The sequence below is a fragment of the Monodelphis domestica genome, chromosome 1 (assembly GCF_027887165.1).
Source record: "Monodelphis domestica isolate mMonDom1 chromosome 1, mMonDom1.pri, whole genome shotgun sequence".
Classification (NCBI taxonomy): Eukaryota; Metazoa; Chordata; class Mammalia; order Didelphimorphia; family Didelphidae; genus Monodelphis; species Monodelphis domestica.
The window spans coordinates 454952307-454975637 of NC_077227.1; the positions used below are offsets into that span (position 1 = coordinate 454952307).

Consider the following 23331-nt stretch of genomic DNA (forward strand, 5'->3'; position numbering starts at 1 on the left):
TCAAGTGAAATAAGCCCAGAAAAGTAGACTGTGGCTATACTGTGAAGAGCTTTAAACTATGAACAGAGGAGTCTGTATTTTGTACTAAAGAGTCTTGAGCAAGGTGTAACACCCTCAGATCTGTGCTTTAGGAACACCAATTTGACAACTGATTAGAGGAAAGAGCCCTTGTTGGAGGATCTTTAAAATCAGAGGGTCTTACTCAGGAGATGGTGAATTTGTTTCACAAATATTTTGATGACTATATTTCAATATAATTTATTTCCCTTTTGTCTTGTGAATTTTATGTGTTTAAAAATATGATTCTGAGGCTTTCTAAGACTACCAAGTAGGTCCATGACACAAAAAAGATTAAGAATCCCAGCTTCAAAGAATGGTATTCCTAGGATAAGACCTTTCAGATGTGGTAGAAAGCATGCATTTTTTTTTTTACATTTGGGACATGGATTAGAATCACAACTCTGTCATAAGGACTTTGGAGGTCATCTGGTCCATCCACTTTTTAAAAATTTTATCTAAGGTATTTTGTAATTTAGTCATATCTGATTTTTTCTGACCTCATTTTGAATTTTCTTGGCAAAGATACCAGAGGAATTTGTAATTTCCTTCTCTAACTCATTTTACAGATGAGGAAACTGAAGTAAATGGAATTAAGTGACTTGCCTAAGGTCACTCAGCTAGTAAAGTATCTGAGGCTGGATTTAAAATCACATAGAAGAGTCTCTCTGACTCCAGGTCTGACATTCTATCCAACTAGAAGCGTTTAATCTAAGTAGTAAGTTGTAGTTGGAATTCATAAAATAATAGATTTTGAACTGGCAGAGATCTTCAAGGTCATTGAGTACAATTCTTTCATTTTACAGATGAGGAAACTGAAGATTACAGAGGCTAGAAAGATAGGTAGGTATATAAATAGATGAGTAAATAGGTAGCTAGGTAAGCAAGGCACATAGACTCATTTTACAGGTGAGAGATCTGTAAAGCCCAGAAAGACTGAATGATATGCCAGGGTCACACAGGTAATAAATGGCAAAGGCTGGGTTTGCAACTAAATACAGGGTACTTACTACATGGTCACCCCACTTAACTACAGCAACTCTGACCAAGTCAAGTCCCCTCTCTGAACCTCAGTTTCTGACTCTGAAATGAGGTGAGGTCTAGGATTCTTCCAAGGTCTAAATTCTTGTATTCTGTGACTTAAGGATTTAAGAGAGAGATAACATTTGTCATTTCTTATATGCTGGCCCATGAAGGTGTGTGGGCTGAGCCACCATGTTCAATCTGACGTCATAAACGTTTATTAAGGACCAACTATGTGTAAGGCACGGGTAGGGCTCTAGGGATACAAAGACAACGAAGACACAAGAGCTAACTAACATCTATCTACACGAGATAACGTATACTAGAAGGTAAGAAACTACAGGGTAAAAGGATTGTGCTAGATAAAAATGCTCTATGAATATCTGAGGAAACGTGCCAAAAATCAGAAGGGGCTTGAAATGACGGGGCAAGTTAGAATCTAACTGGGGAGTCGGTGGTCAGAGGCCTGGCAGGATAGGGGCGTGCATTGTGACGAAACAATTTAAAGAGACTTCGAGACCGTGCCAAGATGGGACACTGACCATGGTCACTTCACAGCTCGGCCCCCTGGTGAGATGCGGTTCAAGGAAAGGCCGCCCCAACATCTCTGAGTCCCAAGTCCCAGTCCCAGGCTCACAGAGCTTCGGGGTGACGCAACTCCAACATCTTGCATCAGTCTGTCCTCAGAGTTTCTCCTCGGCTCCGCCCTACTTGATCCAGCAGCTATACACAGCAATCTATTTTCTCTTCCCCATTCGTGGATCCAGGCTCCGATTGGGCCACGTTGGGGCTGACCCTCGGCTGTAGCCAATAGGCGTCAGCCACAGTGTATCCAGTGTATTCGTTCGCAGAGGTGGGGAGGGGCTGCCCATAAAAGACTGCTGGGTTGGGGTCGCGCGCACCAGACTAGGGAACTGTCGCAGGGTTGGCTGTTTGCGTCCCGTGCGAGGGTGGGAGCAGTGGCAGCGGCACCGACACCGGCACCGCCCTCTAGTCTGTCTAGTCTGGTCAGGCCTCTGCGAGCAGAACCGAGCAGAGCCGAGCCAAACCCAGAGAAGCCAGAAGACATGGAGCCCGAGCCCGAGCCCGAGTCCGTGACCGTGACCCTTTTGGTGAAGAGCCCCAACCAACGGCACCGGGACCTGGAGCTGAGTGGGGACCTAAACTGGAGCGTGGGCCGCCTCAAGGCTCACCTGAGCCGCGTCTATCCCGAGCGACCGGTGAGGCCAGCGGATGTGGCCCTGCTTTTTCCCCTGCGCTCTCCGCAGGCCAGCCTGGCCTCTTCGCTTTCTCGGGCGATTTAGAGCTAAGGGGTAGGGGTGGGGGTGGGGGAGCCGTAGAGCTTGGCTAGGCCTCTCCCCGATTCTCCGGCAGCTGTCACCTGTTTCTGCAGTCCTCCCCCACCCCCAGCCCTCCTTTTCCTCCCTCCCTTCCACTTCTCACCAACTGTCCCTCGGCCTTCTAGTCCTTTGCCACCAATTCCCTTTCCTCTTCTACTGCTTCCTAGCTGCCTTTCTATATCACCCCACTTCTCCGCCCCCAGCTCTTCCTCCTTCCCTGTCTGTCTTCCCAAAATTCCCCCACTTCCCAGTCTGTTTTCTCATCAGGATTCTCCCTTGCCACCCACCTTTTTCGCCGCCCCTTTCTCTCCTCCACCTCTAGTCCACTTCCCCTAACTGCTCTTCCACCTCTCCTCGTTTTCGACCACTTCCCTCCAACCTTCCTCCAGTTCCCCCTTCTCCAGGGGTCCCCCCATCCCACTTCCTCCTTTACCCAGGAGTCGTTCTAGGCTTTCTTTCCCTCCCTCTCATGACTCTCCGTCCACCCAAACCACTTCTCTCCCTAGTTCTTCATCTTCCCATCAGCCTAAACCCATCTTGTCCGCCTTTCTCCGGCTCATTTCTTTCCCTGTTCCACTTCCAAGGAGCGAAAACTATCTTAGATGGAGGGGGGGGGGAGGGAGGGAGCTAAGGAACCTGGGTTTTCTCTTTCCAGTTCTGCCCATGGATGACCTTGAGTTTCACACTAATCCGACCTCAGTTTCTTCCTTAATTAAAGAGGTGGTTTAGATGTTCTCTAACGTCTTCAACATAATTCTTCTAAAAATTATGAAGTTTCTTAATATTATTCTTGTAATCTGGTACATATTTTGTAAATTTTTAGACAGACAATGGGCAGGTTTCCATATCCTTTTTTTAAAAGATTACCTTACCTTCTGTCTTAGACTAAGGCAAAAGAGTGGTAAGGACTGGGCAATGGAGGTTAAGTGACTTGCCCAGGGTCACATAGCTAGGAAATGTCTGAAGTCAGATTTGAACCTAGGACTTCTCAGGTCTAAACTTGGCTCTCAATACACTGAGCTCCCTAGCTGCTCCCCCCATATCCTTTTTGTTGTTAACCCTGTGACTTGTGTTGTGTTGCTATTCTGACAATCTTGGGTTTACCCCTTACTAGGAGAGTCCTGGCTTACGGGTTCTGTGCTCTTGTTCCCACCTTTCTCCTAGTTTCTTATTCCAGTTACAGTGGACCTAGATTGTGTTCTTTCTGTACAGAGGAATTTTCTAGTTTAGGCAGTTATTTAGAGTCTTTCTGAAGCAAAGAGACTTTGTGTCAGAAGGGCAGTGAGTGCCATTTCTTGCTTGGGTCATTAAAGTATTGTCAACTTTGCCTTTTATCTGAAACCTTTCCTTCCCTGCCTTTGTTTATTTACCCTTGGCCTTATGTAATGGGCAGTAGTAATGCTTTCTTCCAATTACATAATTCTTATTCTAGTGAGCAAAAAGAACCTGTGGAAGGAAAGGATTTCAGAATATCTCTTTTAGAAACTCTTACTGCTCAACAAAATTAAATTTTATTTAAAATTAAGAATAAAGAAGTAAGCTTTCTGAAACTTATGAACATCTGGGTAGTTATTTTTACTTTGCTTTAATAGTTGCTCTTTTTTCCAGTCTTCTTCAGGATTTAGTTTTGCTTATTGTTCAATCCATTGTTTTGCCATTTTGCATTTTGTAAAAAACACTTGATTTCGTGACTGTTGAATATGAAAATTAATGACTAAGAGTCATACCTATTATTTTAGGGAAGACAAGGCAAGCATTTATTAAGCCCTTACTCTGTGTCAAGTCACTGTGTTGTGCTGATATTTATTGGCACTTTCAAGCTTACAAATGCCTGAAACTACTACTGCATTGCTTAGGTGACTCTGGGTTCTTGAAGGCTTAGTCAACAAAGCACAACCTTTTGCCAGAAAGGCTTGGAGTAGAGTCCCAGCAACATACTGTGTCAGCTTTCTGGAGCAGTTCAGCCACTCAAGAGACTCATTTTATTACCAGGAGACTGACTACTTGATAAGAAATTCTTTGGCCATGGTAGCCTGTGAAACATAAACATTCAAAATGGTGCTCAGTTTTCTGAGGCCTATTTTCATATTTAGAGTGGCAGATAAGAAGGGAGAGGGGTAGGAGAATCTTAATTACAATTTTTATAATATTTATAGGTTCTAACTTAGCCATTGATATGCTGAAAAAGAGGAGATCCTTGATTGATGACTAAAGAAAAACACTAAAATTAATTCTATCAATCTTGATATTCTCCTTAAAAATAAAACCAGAAGACAAAAGGAAATTGCAGTTAAATAGAAGAATGGCTTTCACTGGAGAAATAAATAAATGGAGTTGGTTTTAGTGCTCATCCAAAGACGACAAAAAACATCATTTCATGGAATATTGGTCATCTAATATTACAGATTCATGATAAAAATTTACAAAAAGTCCTTCGTGAAGATAAACTTCAACTTATTCACCAACATCTATTGAAAGAACTGAGAAGGTAGAGAAATCCAATGAACTTGATAAAAGTTCTCCCTCTAAATTCAGCATATAAATTTAATTATCTCAGTGACAATAAAAGCATAGCTAATCACTAGGATACAGCAAAAAAATAAGTTAGAAAAAATGGTTTTGGAAGAAGAAATGAGAGATCAAACAAAAGCTTTTGTAGATTGTATAAAAGCCTCATAATCTGTAGTACTCTGAGAAGAGTCAGGAGGGATTGGATATATGAAACACCAAATAGCATTACAAGAAAAATGAAATTGTTTTCCTAATAGACAGGAACCAGTTACATAAAGTGGGAGTTATTTCCAAATCAGTGGTTTATTTAGAGTCAACCAACTTGTTTGTTGGAGAAAAAATAAAAATCAATACCAAATAAGAATAAAAACACAAAATTATGACCCTGTGGATTTAGATTTCTAAGAGACTAGAGAGAGTTCATGTAGTTCAATCCTTTTATTTTACAGATGAGGAAATTGAGACCCAGAGAGGTCATATATAAAATAAGATAAGGTCTTACAAAGGAGATTGCAAGTTTTTAGGAAAAGAATATTATCTACATTTAGGAGTTTTGGGGGAACTGTTTTCCTTCTTTCAGGGTTTTATATCAATTAATATTAAACATCACATTTAAAAATACAAATCATACATTGTTTTGTTTCATTTTATTAAACATTACATGACCTCTTACTTTTATGTAAGGACTAATAGCTATGAGCAGGATTTATTTATATGAAGCCATGTGTGTGTGTGTGTGTGTACATGTGTGTGTGTGTGTGTACACAGATACACACGTTTCATTGAACTAACTAAGCTTTTAAGTGTTATTTGGAAATTTCTTCTACCTGGTGGCAAAATTATTCATAGAGCTATGTTATATAGTCCTACTGGTTTTTTTTGTTTTTGTTTTTTTTTTTGCAAAGAATTAAGTTTAAAAACATATCCTTAGAAACCCAATTTAGATTTTGTTTTATTGAGTGAAAAATAATGGTTATATATTTCCTGGGAGAAGTTCCAAATTCAACTATACTTTATCAGTGGCAAGATGAGTGGAAAACATTTTGTATTAACCAATGAGAACTACTAATTAGCTGAATATACTTTCTAAATTAATATTTTTATAGATATTAAAGCAGAACCTTTTGAGGGATTTTTTTTTTCTGAAGAGAGCTGAGCATATCTAACACCCTTATGCAGAGGAGATTGTTCAGTATTTGGAAAGTGATTTGCCACAGTTAAATACTAATTTGTGATTTCCATTCTGTTCTCTCAATAAGCGAGAAGAGGACCAGAGATTAATTTATTCAGGAAAGCTGCTGTTAGATCACCTTTTTCTCAGAGATATACTACCTAAGGTATGTTCCTTATATATTAACTTTTGAATTTACTAAAAATATTTTATCAAATTCAATTCATTTTACAAATACCTTATTTATATATTTTTTTATTTCAGAATGAGAAACGGCATGTTCTTCATTTGGTTTGCAGTATAAGAAATCCTTCAAAAATGCCAGAAAAGGTATGTCTGGTTTTTAGTATTATTCTGAAAGATGTCAACCAGACTCTTGAGGAAAAAGCAGTTGAATTTCAACTTCCAAATTACCAATTTTTTAGTTGTTATGTATCCTTTTTTTCCCCTTTTTCCAAGAAAGATCAGAAATTAGAAACAGTACCTTAAAAATAAATTGAAAGTATAAAAATTAATCAGTAGGAAAGAAAGCAGTTAATATGTATAAGGGACATAATTTGATCTATATATACATGCATAGGCAAAGTTGTGGACTAGTAGAGCTTTTAAGATATTTTTGTTGCATTTAGGCCTTTTTTAAGGTGTGTATGACAGGCATAGTGTTCAACTTTTGATAGAAGATAATTGACTACAGCTTTCAGTTGCTTTTTAAAATATTATAACTTTAATGATGTAATAATTTATTTTGCAAAAAACTTTTATAACAACCAGTGAGGGTAAAAGGTAGTTATAAATGTTAATTAAAAGAAGAAACTAAGGCTCATAGATTAAATCACTGAATTTATCTAGAACCAATAACTAGTAAAGTGTCAAAGCCAAAATACAAACTTTCAAGGTGTCTTAACACCTCCAAGTCTGTTTTCTTTCCATGATATTATGGTGCCTTTTTGTGTGTAAGGAGAAATTAGTCAAAAAGGCATGTCATTTTCAACTGATTCATTTTGATAGATAAAGTTCAGTTGTAGAAAGGAAAATCACAAACTCAAGAAATATTTGTGAGCCCTTCCCCCAAAAAAACTCAAAACCATTCTAAGCTGTATTTCTTAATATTGCATCAGCTTCATTGTTCTGAATTAAAGCTCCAGTACTTACATTGGTGCTATTTAGATTTCTGAGCCTAGTGAGCAGCCTACTACACTGAATCAAGACCAATCTTCTTCTATGGATTCCTCAAGTGATGGATTAAGGCAAAGGGATGTTCTTCATAATCCTTCTCCATTTGCATGGGAAAATAATTCAAGGTGAGTGTATTCTTTAAACACTAAATTATTTTTTCAAACAACCAATCATTTAAACAGACCAATCACTAATAATTTAAGAAAGCACTATAAGTCTGAATATTAGCAATGGGTAAATTCAAGGGTGGTAACTTGCATAAGGAATGTTTTGCAAAGAGTTTCTTTACTTTAGGGGTCCCTTTTATGTCTTGGACCCCCTTATTAGGGAATGCTTCTCATCATCTGTGTGTCTACATTTATAATTGAATTGAAGAAAATGTTTAATTTCAGTTAAATATTGTCAGTGAAAATAAAAATGTAATTTTAAAACTCAAGTTAGGAGCCCCTGCTTTAAGGAGTGTGATCATTTCTAGTTACCTAATATTTCACAAATATTTTCTATACATATAACTTTTCAGGAGTACATTTGTCACATAAAGTGAAGTACACACATATTTGGAAAAATCTTTTACCAAGAATTTATCATTTATCAATTTTGCTTAATTTTAATAGTTGAGTCCCATTTTTAAGCTTTGCGGAAAATTAAGCTATTAATTTGCCACTGTCAATGCATTATTGACTTTGGATATAGAAATAATTTGAACAGTTCTATTCTTTTCAAATTAAATTTGGTTGGCCTAGATTCATATGTCTTTTGATGCTACTCTTAAAAGGAATAAATTGACTAGATTATTAATTGAATTATTGGAATGAAATATTGGGAAGCCACTGTGACATCTGAATTTGTACCATGTCCAACCAGGGAGTTATAATTTAGTACAAAGGGAAAAGTGATATTGTTCTTAAATTTTTTGAAACTTGAGAATTGTAATGTATATAAGAAAATAAACTGTGTCCTCTCTAGTTATATAAGTGCAACTGTAATAGAATTAGATGAGACATCTGTTAAACATAGGAGGAAGAAAATAAAATAGGTTACAAACTAATGAGTTCTGGGAGAGAAAAGAGTAACTTAATCTTGATGGTGGGCAAAATCTGATTTTATTATAAATTTACATCAAAAACCTCTTCTGTTAAATTTACTTCACTCTTAAAATTCATACCTCTTCTCATGTGACAGGAATGATTTGCATTTTTGGTTGAGTAGGTTTTTTTTTTTTAACACATTCTGCATTCTCTTTCTCTCTGGATGAACCAGTGGGCAAGCATGTGACCAAACCCTTTGCATAGAATTAGGGAAGCTTGTTAGTTTTTGTTCTTTTGTCATTTATACAAGATCTCTATATAAGGCTCCAAATGGTTTTTTGGTTCACTTTTTGGTTCAAATGTAATTACGAAGCAATCCACTAAAGGCTAAATAATCATGAAAATCTGGAATATGCCATATTCTTAGAAATGTGGAAAGGGGAAAAAAATCAGTTTTTATTTACCTTTCAAATTGAATTAGGCAGGAGATTGCCATTCCACTAGTAAGGCTGAAATAGAACTTTTGTAGTTCTCTAGATAGCTTTCTTTTAAACAGTTCACTTGCTGGAAACATCCATCAATGGATTCCCTACAGTAGCCTTTGCTTATTAAATATGTAGTGCAGAAATAAATAAAAGAGAACGAGATACTGACATTGCTAGAGTATAGATACTGATAAAGTGTGAATTTGAAACTTTTTGGTGGTGGATGTTCTATTGACATAGAAATATAGTAAAGAAGTGAAAAGGGAATTAATCTGCTATGTATAGACTGTAATCATAATGCATAGAGATTTGTAAAGAAATGGAGTCTTAGAAGATAATCCAGTCAGTTCTTTCCTCTGGCTCTTGCCAGTTTATTCTATTTAAAAATTTTAATTCATCCATCTTATAAATATGTAAGTAGGTCCTACTATGTGTAAGTTACAAAGATAGACTCTTTAATCTAACTTGGATTCCTCTAGCTATAGTGTAAGCCTTTTACTTATTTACAGGTAAAAATTAAAATTATCTTTTTTATTCCCAAATTAGAATGGAAGCAATTCAACAGACCTTCCAAGGTGTGGGTCCTGGCTTTTCAGGCTATGCTACCTATGGTTGGCTACAGCTCTCCTGGTTCCAACAAATTTATGCCAGGCAATATTACATGCAATAGTAAGTATTTTTACTTATTTCTTCACTTCAAAGAACTAATGGAATTAGCCGTGTAGTGATACTGTCTTCAAAGTTCATACATTTACATCATTCCAAAGATGAAAATTTTTAGGCAAACTGTAAATGAGACCTCAGGTTGTATGATATGAAGATACATGTGAATGTGTATGTAAGAGGGTAATGTGAGAAAAAGATAATCTCTTAAATGTTGTTTATTCCAAGATCCTTCAGTGCTTTTTTAATCAGCTAGCTATAAATACTAAAACGTAATGCTAGCATATTTTAATCTCTAAAACCCTCATGGAGTCTCACAATGTCAATAAATCAAAGAGCAGTTTGCTGTTTTTTTTTTTTTTCAGTATAGGAGCTCCATCTATCAGCACAGATCACTACAGCTTGTCTGTAATTTTTATAGTATTAAAGAGTTGCCTGAAATTCAGTGACTGGCTCAGTGACTTGCTGTGGTCATATAACTAGTAAGATTTGGAGGCAAGATTTGAAATCACATCTCGTCTGTCTAGACTCCATGTCCTTAACCTATTCCTTATACTTTTCCATTTAAATAAAGCTGGGGGAAATTTGGCTTATTGCCAGAATGGATTGTATTGTGTAAAAAGTGGTGGATTCAAAGTCTAGAGAGACATGGCTAGATTCCTATCCTGCTTCTAACACTAGTTGGGTAACTAATTCTTCATCTGTATAAGAATCAAAGCAAATATATGTAAAGTACAGTACAAACCTTAGAAGATAAAAGAAAACTGGACTTATTTCATTGGCTAAGTATTAGTTTACTTATGTATAAATGGATTCTGTGTCTTAAAATTAGTTCTACAAATTTTGGGGTTCATTTACATCAGTGGTGTCAAGTGCAAATAGAAATGACCCTTGCAGGCCACATATTGACTTAGAAAACCACAAGTTGACATTATCTATGTTGGATTGTATTTTTATTTATTTTGTTAAATATTTCCAAATTACATTTTAATCTGATTGCTCCATAGTCAGGAATGGGCTTAAGTTTGACACCTCTGATTTTACATATACATGTATATTATATATTATATATAGCTGGTTTACTAATAAGCTAATAAGTTGAAGTCTAGTCAGAGTCAGCTTGGGATTTTACTCTAATTTCTATTTTGATCAACATCGAGCTTAATAATTGTAAAGTTCATGTATAGCTTTAAGTATGGAAAAATAAAGTGTACATTAATTATAAAATTCTTGGCAGAGAATTTTAGAAATTTAGAAGATAGAAACTCCATTCAGCAAATATAATTAAGTGCCATTTATGGGCAGAATTATCTTTAATCTAAACCATTTTTAAAAAATTAATTTCAGTTTAGCAGCTACTGCTGCTTCTGGGGCCTTCACATCAACACCAAGTGCGCAAGAAATACCTGTAGTCTCCACAGCAACTCCAGCACCTATTCACAACCAGTTTCCTGCTGAAAACCAGCCTGGCAATCAGAATGCTGTTGCTCAAGTAGTCGTTAATCCAGGAGCCAATCAGAATTTGCGGATGAATGCACAAGGTGGTCCTCTTGTAGAAGAGGATGATGAGATGAATCGTGACTGGTTGGATTGGATATATTCAGCAACTACATTCTCTGTCTTCCTTAGCATCCTTTATTTCTACTCCTCTCTGAGCAGATTCCTCATGGTCATGGGTGCCACACTTGTTATGTATCTGTAAGTAGACAATTTTCTCTTTTCTTAATACAAAAACATAGTTTAAAAAAAAACACACACATGCACACACAGAGTGACTTAAACCAAATGAAGCTTTGATTCTCTGTCGCCTGGTCTCAGTCATTTTCCTAGGGGCTATGTTTGAATAATATTTTTTAATGCCAAGTAGAGAACCATTTATTGCTTCTAGAGATAATTGAATAATATTTTTAACTTTCTATCACTCTTCTAGTGATCAGGTATAGACTATAGACTATTGACTTGGGTTCCTATCACTGGCTCCAATGAACTGGCTAGCTGATTGACCATGGGTGAGATTCTTAACCTTGCTGCACCTTATTTAGTCTCCTCCTCTGTAAAAAGGAGACAATAGCATTGATCCTGCCTACTTCACAGAACTGTTATGAAAAAAGCACTTGGTTAACCTTAAGGCAATTTATAAATATGAGCGAATTATTATTACAAGACAAGTATACAATGAAGAAATGTGTAACTTGGTTGTGAAAATCAGTTTTAGTCTACATTTTTAATATGAGCAGTTTAAATATTCTAACAAAACTGCTAAAACTTTCTCATGTTCTTTTGACAAGATGCCTATGGTTTGTTTATAGGCCACAAGAGTATAATCACATTGAAAAATACAGAGATTGTGTGAATTTTCAGTTAATAGTATATTTAACAATGTCTGCCTTGTTTCCAGTTTTAGCCTATGAATAATCTTCTTTTAAGTGAAAAAATATAAAATGCACTTCGATGTTTTTATGGCATTTCATCTAAGATTACTTTTTTTTTTAAGGCATCACGTTGGGTGGTTTCCATTTAGACAAAGACCAATTCCAAATGTCCCAAACAATATGCCTCCTCGAGTAGCCATTAATCAAGACCCAAACAATAATTTACAGGTATGTTATCACATGTATTGAGTTACAAATAAACAAATAGCAGTGAAATTATAAAGCATAAAACCTCCTAACCTTTGGTTTCCTTCAGCTTAACCATATAGAATGATATATAATCAGTTTGAAGTGAAATATTTGTTTTCCTTAATAATAAAGTGTCTATTATTTAATTATTAGGTTGTTAACTATCCTAAAGGGATGAATTGTTGTCATAAATATGACTCCTTGCAAGCCTTAAAGTATTTTGTAAATATGAGCTGCTGTTATTGCTATCCTACTTTAGTACAGGATAAGAAATCAGTAAAATATTTAATGGGTGATTTAATGAATTAGCAGTGACAAATTAAAGCAGTATAAACTAAAACATCATTTCTTTTTGGCAAATGATAATTTGCATTTTTTATGTAAGTAAAGATATCCCTGTTTTGAGCTTTTTAGGTATGCCATAATAGCATACAGGGCAGCTAGGTGGTGCAAAGATGGATAAAGAACCACCAGGCCCAGAGTCAGAAAGACCTTTCAGATCCAGATAACTGTATGATCCTGGGCCAGTCACTTAACCCTGTTTGCCTCAGTTTCTTCATCTGAAAATGAACTGGAGAAGAAAAGGATATAGTATTCCAGTATCTTTGCCAAGAAAACCCCAAATGGGATCACAAAGAGTCAGACATGACTGAAACAACTAAACAAATAACATACTATGTCAGATAACTAATAATATAGAATGATTCTGCTCATTTAAAGATTTCAGATACATGAATCTATCTCACATTATTAATAGATGTATGTTTCTGGACAAGATCTTTGGAGGTTATTTTAAATGTATGACAGAATCTTGTTACTGTAATATGAATAATCACCTCCCAATTTTAATTTCATTTTTGTAATTGTGGGTTTTTGTATACTTTTATACACTTGAATTTCTTAAAAGGGGAATATATCAAACTTAAAGATAGGTTTTCAAATTAGCATGCCATTCAGGACCTAAAACCTAAAACCTACCAGTCTTTAAGCAAGCCTGTAATTTGTTAGTTCAGTAATTGTTTAAACTATAAATTGTAGTACTGCTCTCTGACATCATGCTCCTCTTGGATGGTCACTGCCATCAAAAGAAATTAGTTACGGAGGGAAGGCATGGGGGAAAAAGCTCCACATCATAAATTTTCAATAAGACCTTTCTACAGAGGCTATTTTAAAGGTGATGGGATATACTGACAAATTTTACATCTGATTTTCTCTATGTATTATGTCTTCATAGGAGGAAAATGCTGATGGAGACGGAGAACCTGAATTAGTTCCTCCCCACCAGGATTTATTGGAAGGACAACAAGGCAGTCCTTCAATTATGAGCACTGCATGGCTTGTCTTCAAAACATTCTTTGCCTCTCTCCTGCCAGAAGGCCCCCCGGCAGTAGTGAACTAACCAGTTTGGTTGCTTTGCCATTAGATAGTTTTCCTAGAGTGGACTGACTGGGTCATGTAACTCCAACTTATGACTTATTTGTCTTCTCAACTGGATAGGGCTATGACTCCGAATAATTAAAAGAACCAGCAGGGATGTTCTTTTGTGACCAAGCAAATACAAAAAGCAGGATCCCGAATCCATGTTACGAGTTTATGGACTTCATGAAGTACATCTTGCTTATTACTATGTCTTTATTCCAAAGAGCTTTAATATATGCCGAATTTAGTTTAATAAGCATTGTAAGTAGAAGGCATTAGTGTCGCACTGTTATGCCTGAAGAGCACTTAAGGTTGTATGTGTTTGCATGTGTTTGTACATAGATGTAATAGGAGCAGAATGCTTGGTTCTGCCCGTGTGATTTGATTCCTGTTGGAATGTTTAAATGTGGTTTAAATTACACTAAGTGTAGTACTTTGTATAATCAATGAAATTGCTAGACATGTTTTAGCAAGATTTTTCTAGGGAAGATATATGTCTAAATTGCTTTTTTTTAATGCAGTGCTTTATTTTAAACCAAGGGAAAATTTGTAGAGGTGGAAACCTTTGCTGGGTTTTCTGTACAATAAAGTTTTCCTACAAATGAGGTTAGCACAGACTCCTTTCATCTTAACAGCTTAGAATGTGCCCATTGTAATCAAAGTGTATTTGTCATCATAGCTGAGAATCAGACTGAATTTTTAGGTAGCATCAATTTATATTTGGCTATTTAAGAGGATTGTTTCCTTGCAGATGAAACTTTGAAAAGTTTGAAAAGCATCAAGTGTTTCATTCTTAAAAACATTTTACCTGCATTTTTCTCCTTGTTTTTTGTTTTTGAGCAGCAAATTTATATTGACAATTCCTACTGAAGCAGGATCGGATGCTGAAAAGAGCTTTAGGAAAGTACTACACTCCAACCCAACCCTATGCTATAGCATTTTGAGATTACAAAGGCAAAAAGTGAAAAACAATTCTTGTCCTCAAAAAAATGATCACTGTAGATAAGAGGATCTTTCCACTCAACTCACTATTATGTGTTAGGAATGGGAATAGTAAGAAAAAATTAAAAAACCTTTTTGCCCTCAAGGAGTTTATAGACTACTTAAGTTAATAATAATTTGAGGAGAAAAAAGATATTAAAGGGAACAGTTAGGCTCAGTGGGACAGGAGGTCTTGAGTTCAAATTTGGACTCAGACACTTCCCTCCTCTGTGACCCTGGGCAAGTCACTTAACCCTCCCCCTGTGCCTAGCCCTAACCACTCTTCTATCTTAGAACCAATGCTTAGTATTAATTTTAAGACAAAAGGGTTACAGACAAACAACAAACAAATTGAAGGATGGTATCATATTACCAACTAATGGCAGGATCCCTACTCTGAAGATGAAAAAAATGAGACCAGAATAGGAATGATATTCAGAAAGCAGAAAGGGCTTAGGTGACCAAAGGTCTGGATATGAATTTTGGAGCATGAAAAAAAGTCTAGTTTCTGCTCACTTGCTTCATAATTACACATAAGACCCTAAAGGCAAGCTAAAAAATTATTTCCCAGTAAAGCAAATCAGTATAGTATGGTGATAAAATCGAGTCTTGCTGGTGGCAATTTGCTGACTAAAAATATGTATATTGACAAGGTACATAGCACTGTACTAAGTCCTAAGTACTTTACTTGAGTTTGGAGTAGGATTTACAAAATCTAAAATTTGCTCCCTGCCTTCAAATTGCTTATTTAAATAAATATAAAAATAGAAAATGCATTACAGAATTAGTTCTCAAACAGAATGTACAAACATGGTCCTAGGAAATGAGGTGATTTCTCCGTGTACTGGGCTCATCAGGAAAAGATCCATGAAGGAGAGGATTGAGCAGGTAGGGCTTTGAAAAATGGTGAGAATTAGGAGCAGGCAAGGCATCACAAACCTAAACATAGAAGTCGATGCATTTTGTAATTCTTAGTAGTAACATCCTGAAAGTTGTGTTTATAATTAGTAGGCCTTTATTTCCCCCCCAATTACACATAAAAACGGTTGCCAACATTAAAAAAAAAGTTATGAGTCTCAGATTCTATCACCACCCACACAGATGTCATATAGTCTCATAGATTTAACATGTACAATCAAACATTTTCCCACATTAATCCCTTTGTGGAAGGAAACTCGAACAAAAAAAAAATTAAAGTGAAAAAAGTTTGCTTTGTTCTGGTTTCAGACTCCCAGTTCCTTCTCTGAAAGCAGATGGCAGTCTTTATCATGAGTCCTTTGAGATTGTTTTGGATCATTGCATTGCTAGGAATAGCTAAGTCATTCACATTTGTTCATTGTACAATATTTCTGTCATTGTGCACAATGTACTCCTGATTCTGCTCATTTCATTCTGCTTCAGTTCATATAAGTCTTTCCAGGTCCCTCCAAACTTGTCCTGTGCATCATTTCTTATAGCACAATATTTCATTACCATAACTTCAACCATACCCCAATTGATGGTTAGCCTCTTTCAACTTTGTCTCCACAAAAATAGCTGCTCAAGTATTTTTGTACATATAGGTTCCCCCCCCCCCCATTCCCTATCTCTTTGAGATACAAATCCATCCATGTGTGTATGTATATAAAACGGTATGTACTGTTTTATAGCCCTTTGGGTGTAGTTCCAAATTGCCATCCAGAATGGATGAATTGATTCACAACTCCCCCAACAGGACATAAATTTTTCTCAATTTTTCCACATCTAATCCAAGTTTTGGTATTTTCCTTTTCTGTCATAATAGTCAATTTGTTAGGTGTGAGTTGGTACCTTAGAGTTGTTTTAATTTGCATTGCTCCAATTAATGGTGATTTAGAACATTTTTTACATGACCATAGAGAGCTTTAATTACTATGTCTAAGAACTGCCTGTTTATATCCTTTGACCATTTATCATTTGGGGAATGGCTTAGGTTCTTATACATTCAACTCATTTTCATGTATAAGAAATGAGGCCTTTATTAGAGAATTGTAAAAAAAAAGTGCACCATTATGATGACTGTATTACTTTCCATCCTATTTCTCCATTTAGTTTCTGACCACCAATTGCCCTATTTGCCCTCTTTTCTCAGTCCCACTCTTTCTGTTATTTATCCTCCCCTTCCCCTCTTACTTTCCTATAGAATAAGATAGATTTCTATACCCAACTGGTTGTGTATGTTCTTCCCTGTTGAATCAATTCCAATGAGAGTAGGGTTGAAATGCTTCCCTTCCTGCCTCCACCATCTTCTCTACTGTAAAAGCTTGTTCCTGTTTCTTTTATATGAGATAATCTAACTCTACTCAGTTTCTCTCCCCTTTTCCCAATGCATTTCTTTTTCTCTCCCCTTTATTTTATTTTTTAAAATAGCCCAAATTCATCTCACATCCTTGCCCTCTTTGTATATTCCTAACTGCTCTAATAATGATAAAGTTCTTAGGAGTTACAAGAATCATTTTCCCAAAAAGGCATGTAAACAGTTTAACTTTATTGAATGTCTTTTGCTTTCTCCTTGTTTACCTTTTTATGCATCTCTTGAAACTTATATTTGAGAATCAAAATTTCCATTCTTTCCATCATGATTGAAAGTCTTCTATTTCACTGAATACCAATTTCCCCCCCTGAAGTATTATGCTCAGTTTTGCTGGGTAAGTGATTCTTCATTGAAGTTGTAACTCCTTTTCTGCCCTCTGGAATATGTATTTTGGGCCCTCTGATTCTTTAATGTAGAAACTTAAATCTTGTTATCCTGATTGAGGCTCCATAGTATTTGTGTTGTTTCCTTTTGACTGTTTACAATATTTTCTCCTTGACCTGGGAGTCCTGGAATTTGTTTATAATATTCCTGGGAGTTATCCTTTTGGGATCTCTTTCAGGAGGTGATCAGTGGATACTTTCAATTTCTATTTTACCTTCTGGTTCTAGATTATCAGGGCAGTTTTCCTTGATAATTTCTTGAAAGATATGATCATTTTTTTAAATCATGGTTTTCAGGTAGTCCAATAATTCTTAGATTATCTCTCCTATATTTATTTTCCAAATAAGTTGTTTTGCCAATTAAATATTTTATATTTTCTTCTATTTTTTTCATTCTTTACACTTTATTTGATTTTTTTCTTGATATTTCCTAGAATCATTAGCTTCCACTTGCCCAATTTTAATTTTTAAGTCATTGTTTTCTAAAATGAGCTTTTGTACCTTCTTTTCTAGTTGGCAGTTCTGATTTTTAATGTGTTCTCTTTGTTGGATTTTTATACTTATTTCACCAATTTAGCCTATTTTTTTGAGGTATTAATGTCTAAAATATTTTTTTTGCCTCTATCAAGTGACTTCATGATTTTCCTGTATCTCATTTTGTTTTCCAATTTTTCTTCTGCCTTTCTTATTTGATTTTTTAGCTCCTCCATTAATTCCTTTTGGGTTTGAGAGCAATTCATATTTTTCATGGGACTTTGAATGTAGTAGTATTGATTTTGTTGTCTTATTCTAGGTTTGTGTTTTAGTCTTCCCTGTCACCAAAATAACTTTACATGTTCAGTTTCTTTTGTTGTTGTTGACTCATTTTCCAGCCTTTTTCTTTAAATTAAAAAAACCAATAACAACAAAAACCCCTTTAATGTTAGCCTGTGGTGAAGGGAGAATTGTTCCAAGCTTCAGGTTCTTTGTGTATCCTCTTTCAGAGTTGGCTCTGGGGATCTATAAGTTTTCAATTCTTCCAAGGTGGTATGATTTAAGGAAAGGTGTGCTTAATATTCTCCCAGGCCTGTGCTCTGGTCTGTGAGCAACCACAAGCATTCTTTTCTGCCTTGAAACTGTGATCACAGTCCCCTGCTCCCCTGTAATCACAAGTACTAGGGTATACTACTGCTCCTCCTCAACCTGATACCATGCTCCTGGGCTGCAACCTGGTTCTGTGTATGAACAATGCAACAAGAGTCTTGCACCCAGAGTCAGTAAAGGGACCTCTATAATCTCTTCCTAAGTGGTTGTCCAATCTCCCCTCTTACCATCTGTGTGAGAGCGCTGAAAGTCTTTGATGTTGATTTAGCTGTTCTAAAGGCCTTTTGTGGAAGTGGGGTCTGTCTTGGCATGTTGCTTTGCATTCCACTTCTACCTGGGATCTTTTGTGCCAAACTTCTAAATTGTTTTGAGCTGGAAAATTATTTCACCCCATCTTTTTGTGGGTTATGCAGCTCCAGAATACATTTTGAGGTATTATCATTTTTTGGAGAGTAATTTGGTGGAGACTAGGAGGGTCTTTGTGTATCTCCTCTGCCATCTTGGCTCCAACACCCTAAAAACATGTTGAATTCTGTTGAAAAAAATTCTTAGGGTTTTTTTTTTCTCCATTCTCCATCTAAGCATTTGACTAGAAGTGTAAAGCTCAAGACAGCTGTTGCCAAAACCTCTTTCTAAACATCTGAAAGTTGTAGCTATACTGCTTTCTTTGATATAGAGACAAATTGTAGCTATGAAATTCCAAAATTTCAGGAATAACAGTTTTTTAAAAGGAAAATATTTGGGAAATTTGGAAGAGGGCTATCAACAAATATCTTGTAGGAATCAAAGGACTATAGATTTGGAGCTAAAATGGATCTTGAAGATTAATCTTCCACTCTCATTTTATAGATGAGAAAACTAAATCCACAAAGGTTAACTCAGGGTGACAAAAAATAGCTGACAAGTTGGGAAAGTGCCATATTCTTTAAGAAGTCAAATGAATGCTGGAAGCCTAAGAAATCCCTCCCAAGTAAAAATGAAGAACTGGGTATGTGAACTTTCAGAAAAATTACAAATTTTATATAGAAATAGTATAGAAGACAATGTGAGCTACTGTTAAAACTAAAATAAAAATGAAATAGTATAAAAGGAGAGTGGATCAAAAGCATTTTTTAATGACTAATTTACCAAGCACTACAATACAAAGATACAAAAAGAAAACAATTCCTGCTAACAAGGAGCTCTCATTCTGATTGAAGAAGCTAAGGGGCAGTGCAGGATTCAGTACAGGGTCAAGAGAAAGGTCAGGAAGTCATTGGGGGTAGCAACAAGTGAATTATAGGGCCCTTAGGGGATATTCATAGGTCAGATGGCACACATGGCAGTGCCTAACCTTTCTTGGGGACCTAGAGTATAGGGCTCCTGGGAAGACCCAGAAGACTTTGGGATGCAATGGAAAGGCAAATGGTAAGCTTTTGGGATCCTCCATATTATCCTTAGTAGGAAGAGGATTGTAGCTGGTAATTTTGGTTCATTTGAGGCATATGAGAAGCCATATTTACTCTGTAGCATAGGGGGCCCTGAGGAGTCCATCAAAATTGAAAGGAAGGAGATAAGCCTGAGGGTCCAAGTAGAGCTATATTTTTCCCACAGGAGAGGAGACTGGGGTTTGGGGGGAAGATCAGCATCTAGTCAGTAATGGGGAAGGGGGAGGGACGAGTATACGCAAGAAGTTTAAGGCAGAGACTCTATTGGCAGATGTACCTTTTTGGTACCTTATGAGATCTTCAGTGACTGGGGAAGGGGAGGGAAAAAAGGAGAAAAGGGCACTCCAAATATGTACTCTCTGCTGGGCACACTCCAGAACTTTTAATGGGTTTTGTCAAAGATTTTGTCATCTAATAGGGCATGCTTCCTACCCAGAGCAATCCAAAGATTCTATACCTTTACTTTAGTCTCTGACCTACACCTAAGCAGTATAATGGCACCCCCAGGCTTTTGTCATCTGAGAGCTCCTCTCCCACAGACCTGCTTTTCCCCTTTCACAAACCCAAGAGCATCTGAGGATCTCTCTGAAAAACTACTCCTCCTAAGGCAACCACACTGTACTGTCCCTTGGTTTTCCCATTGTTCCATCCTACCATACTTCGCCATTGAGAAAAAACTAACATGCATCCTGAAAGTTCAAAATGGGTCCTACAGGTACCCACATCTTGATAGGTGGGATACTACATGAGAATGTTCAGGTATCCATGCTGATAATACTCTTTCCCATTGACTCCCATTAACACTGTATGCTTTAAATATGCTTTTGCTCTTGGGAATTATCCATAGCTGGTCATGCTTCCGATAGAGGGGTGGACTAGGTCTCCAAAGTCCTCTCTAATTCTTTACGAGTCTATGAACTGGGGGCAGCTGGGTAGCTCAGTGGATTGAGAACCAGCCCTAGAGACAGGACGTCCTAGGTTCAAATCTGGCTTCAGACACTTCCCAGCCAATACCCAGTATTGACTCCAAGACAGAAGGTAAGGGTTTAAAAAAAAAAGAGTCTATGAACTAATATGTAACCATTTTCATAGCACCATACAGTAATTGTAACATTCTGACAGGAAAGAGAAAGCTTTTATGATGATGCCAAGAAACAATCTAAACTGAATCTATTTTAGAAATTATTAACATGACGAAATGTAGATAGAAGAGGGAAAGTGGGAAGGAAGGGTTAAATCTTGAGAAATATTCAAGCACTTTATGGAAGGCAGGGGAAAACATGCATTAGAAATCAATAATACTAGGTCTTAGAAGACAAAAAGCACTTAGCTAAGTGGGAAAAAGTTAGGAGTGGTGAGGAAAGTTTGTTTTAATTGAATGAAGATAATTCATATAAATGAAGAGAAGGGAAAGCAGTGTGATGGTCCAGGCCAGATTAGACTGAAAAAAGGCCTGGCAGAATTTCAGCTCTCACATTAATTTGTTAGGGGATCTTGGGCAAGTCAGTTGCTCTCTGCGCCTCCATTTCCTCATCTACTAAATGAGGGGTTTTGACATAATGATCTCTAAAGTCTTTTTGAGCACTGACTAGTAAATTCAGTCTTCCCCCAACTCCCATCACCCCAAAAATCACTAGATTGGGGTATAGCATCATCTCCTCTGCTTTCTGGCTTCCCTGCTTTCTTTCCTGGCTCAGTTAAAGTCCCACATTCTGCCAGGAACCTTTCCCAGTCCTCCTTAATCTTAGTATCTTCCCCCTAAGATGATACCCAATTTGTTCCTGACATATCTTATTTTTAGATAATTGTTTGCTTGTTGGCTCCCTTCTACCCCCTCCCCAATTAAACCTCGAGAACCTTAAAAGCAGGGACTGTTTGGTTGTTTTTTGGGGAGAGGGAGGGCTGACACATAGTAGGTGTTTGTTGACTCTGGCTGTCATGACAGCTTTTGGTCACAAGGTGGCAGAAAGTGAGAAGGTAGATCTTAGTTCTGCTCTTGAACAAGAAAGAGGCTTCCTCACTTGAGCATGGAGTTGGAGTTTGGTCAAAAATGTGAAAGGTGATTTGTACTTCTCCACTCATCCCAAGTCTTTTCTTCCTCAAGCTAAACATTTTTAACTCCTCCAACTTGCTTCCTGGGGTGTGGACTTCAGAACTTTTACCATCATGGTCTTTTTGAGCTATGCCAATGCCCCAAAGCAAGTGAATCCTCCTTCCCTATTAACTAAGAAAAACCTAAGTCAGCCCAATGTTGCTGTGATTGTATCTGAAAGTACACACACTGCTTCAGCAGCCAAAGTCTCCTGACTAGGTAACAGAAGGAGGAAGGGGGCACATTTCCTCCTCTCTGGGCCCACAATCAGTCATTACAACTACATAGTCTTTGACTTCATGTTAACATTCATTTATAGCTCCTGGGTTTCCACTATAATGCTGGCTATTTGTGTCATCTTCCCACCCTCCCAAGCAGAAAGGGCAAACCTTTCCATCTCCTGGGACGCCTGGAATCTGACCTCCTCTAGTTCCTTCCCCTCCTCCTTCTTTCTTCTTTCTCTCCCTTCCTCCTCTCTCTGTATTTCTATCTATCTTTCTACTCCCACTCTTGCTGGGGAGTTGGGTGGGGAAGGGAGCTGGAGAAAGAATAGAAGGGAAATGCTCATCTTTCCTTCTAAGTAGGCCAACCACCCTTGCAGATTACAACCAATAGAAATGGGATATAGCTTCATGACAAAAAGAAGGACAAAGAGAAATAAAATTCTAGGTTCCACTTGAATTCTATCCTGGAACATTTTGTTATGAAACATTCAAGATAAATGATCCATAAAATGTGCCCCTAGGACCCTGATGGTGAACCTATGGCATACATGTCAAAGATGGCAGAGTTAGTTATTAAAAAGGCAGAGGGACTTCAGCAGAGCTACGCCCTTCCTCCTCTCCATGGAGCCTTCCTGCCCCTCTGCACTTACTCCTTCCCCTGAGTGGAGTGCTCAGACCACTCCCCTCCATTTCTCCCTCCCTTGTCTGGGGAAAGGCAAGGATGGTGGTGGCACCACAGGCATGCCATCTGGGGATGGAGCACAGCATGTGGTCTCTAAAAGATTCATTATCACTGTCCTAAGAAATCTCCTGGAACACAAAACCAGGAGGGGAGTCCTGGCTAATATATTCTGTGAAACAATGAAAAATAGATTCTTTATCTAAATGAAACAAGTTTAACAACAAACCAACAGAAATAGAAACAAGCATCACAGAAAGATAGTCAATAAACATTAAGTGACTGCTCTATGCTAGGGGGAGATACAAATAAGAAAAAGAAATACAGTCCCTGCCCTCAAAAAGATTATAACCTAATGGATAAAGACAATGCACAAAATGAAGATAAAGTGGGGAGGCGGGTTCCATGCCAACTCACTATTGGGGCATAATCATGATAGTGAAGTCAAAACCAAGCAGAATACCTGGTGGCAAATGAAAAGATAGCTGGAAATTCTAAGCCAGGCAATGGAGGAAGGCTTTGGGGAAAGCCCTCCAATCTGAAGGGAGAGGCAACTAAGGGCTGAGAAGGTGTTGAGTACCAAAGACCTGTATAAAGGGAGTAGAAAACTTTAAGGGAAAAAATTCTCTGCCTCAG

General features: G+C 37.2%; 2 protein-coding genes across 2 annotated transcripts in view; both read left to right on the top strand.

Annotated features, from left to right (window-relative positions):
• SLC12A3 (solute carrier family 12 member 3) overlaps window positions 1-6421 on the top strand; it is a 97773-nt gene extending 91352 nt beyond the window's left edge. The window contains 2 exon segments of the mRNA XM_056812334.1: window positions 6191-6268; window positions 6367-6421. The gene's annotated coding sequence lies outside the window, so the exon portion shown is untranslated.
• Window positions 1325-14099, top strand: HERPUD1 (homocysteine inducible ER protein with ubiquitin like domain 1). Its single transcript, XM_007474886.3, has 8 exons — window positions 1325-2300; window positions 6191-6268; window positions 6367-6432; window positions 7270-7403; window positions 9338-9460; window positions 10802-11152; window positions 11949-12054; window positions 13310-14099. Exons 1-8 carry the CDS (start codon window positions 2148-2150, stop codon window positions 13472-13474), a joined length of 1176 nt encoding a protein of 391 aa, XP_007474948.1. The 5' UTR covers window positions 1325-2147; the 3' UTR covers window positions 13475-14099.
• The last annotated feature ends 9232 nt before the right edge of the window (window positions 14100-23331 follow it).

What these genes read in the sequence shown, in the direction of transcription:
- HERPUD1 (XM_007474886.3), top strand. Translation starts at nt 2,148, where the DNA reads ATGGAGCCCGAGCCCGAGCCCGAGTCCGTGACCGTGACCCTTTTGGTG. An exon ending in GCCACACTTGTTATGTATCT is followed by an intron (nt 11,153 to 11,948) that starts GTAAGTAGACAA and finishes TTTTTTTTTAAG; the next exon opens with GCATCACGTTGGGTGGTTTC. An exon ending in ACCCAAACAATAATTTACAG is followed by an intron (nt 12,055 to 13,309) that starts GTATGTTATCAC and finishes ATGTCTTCATAG; the next exon opens with GAGGAAAATGCTGATGGAGA.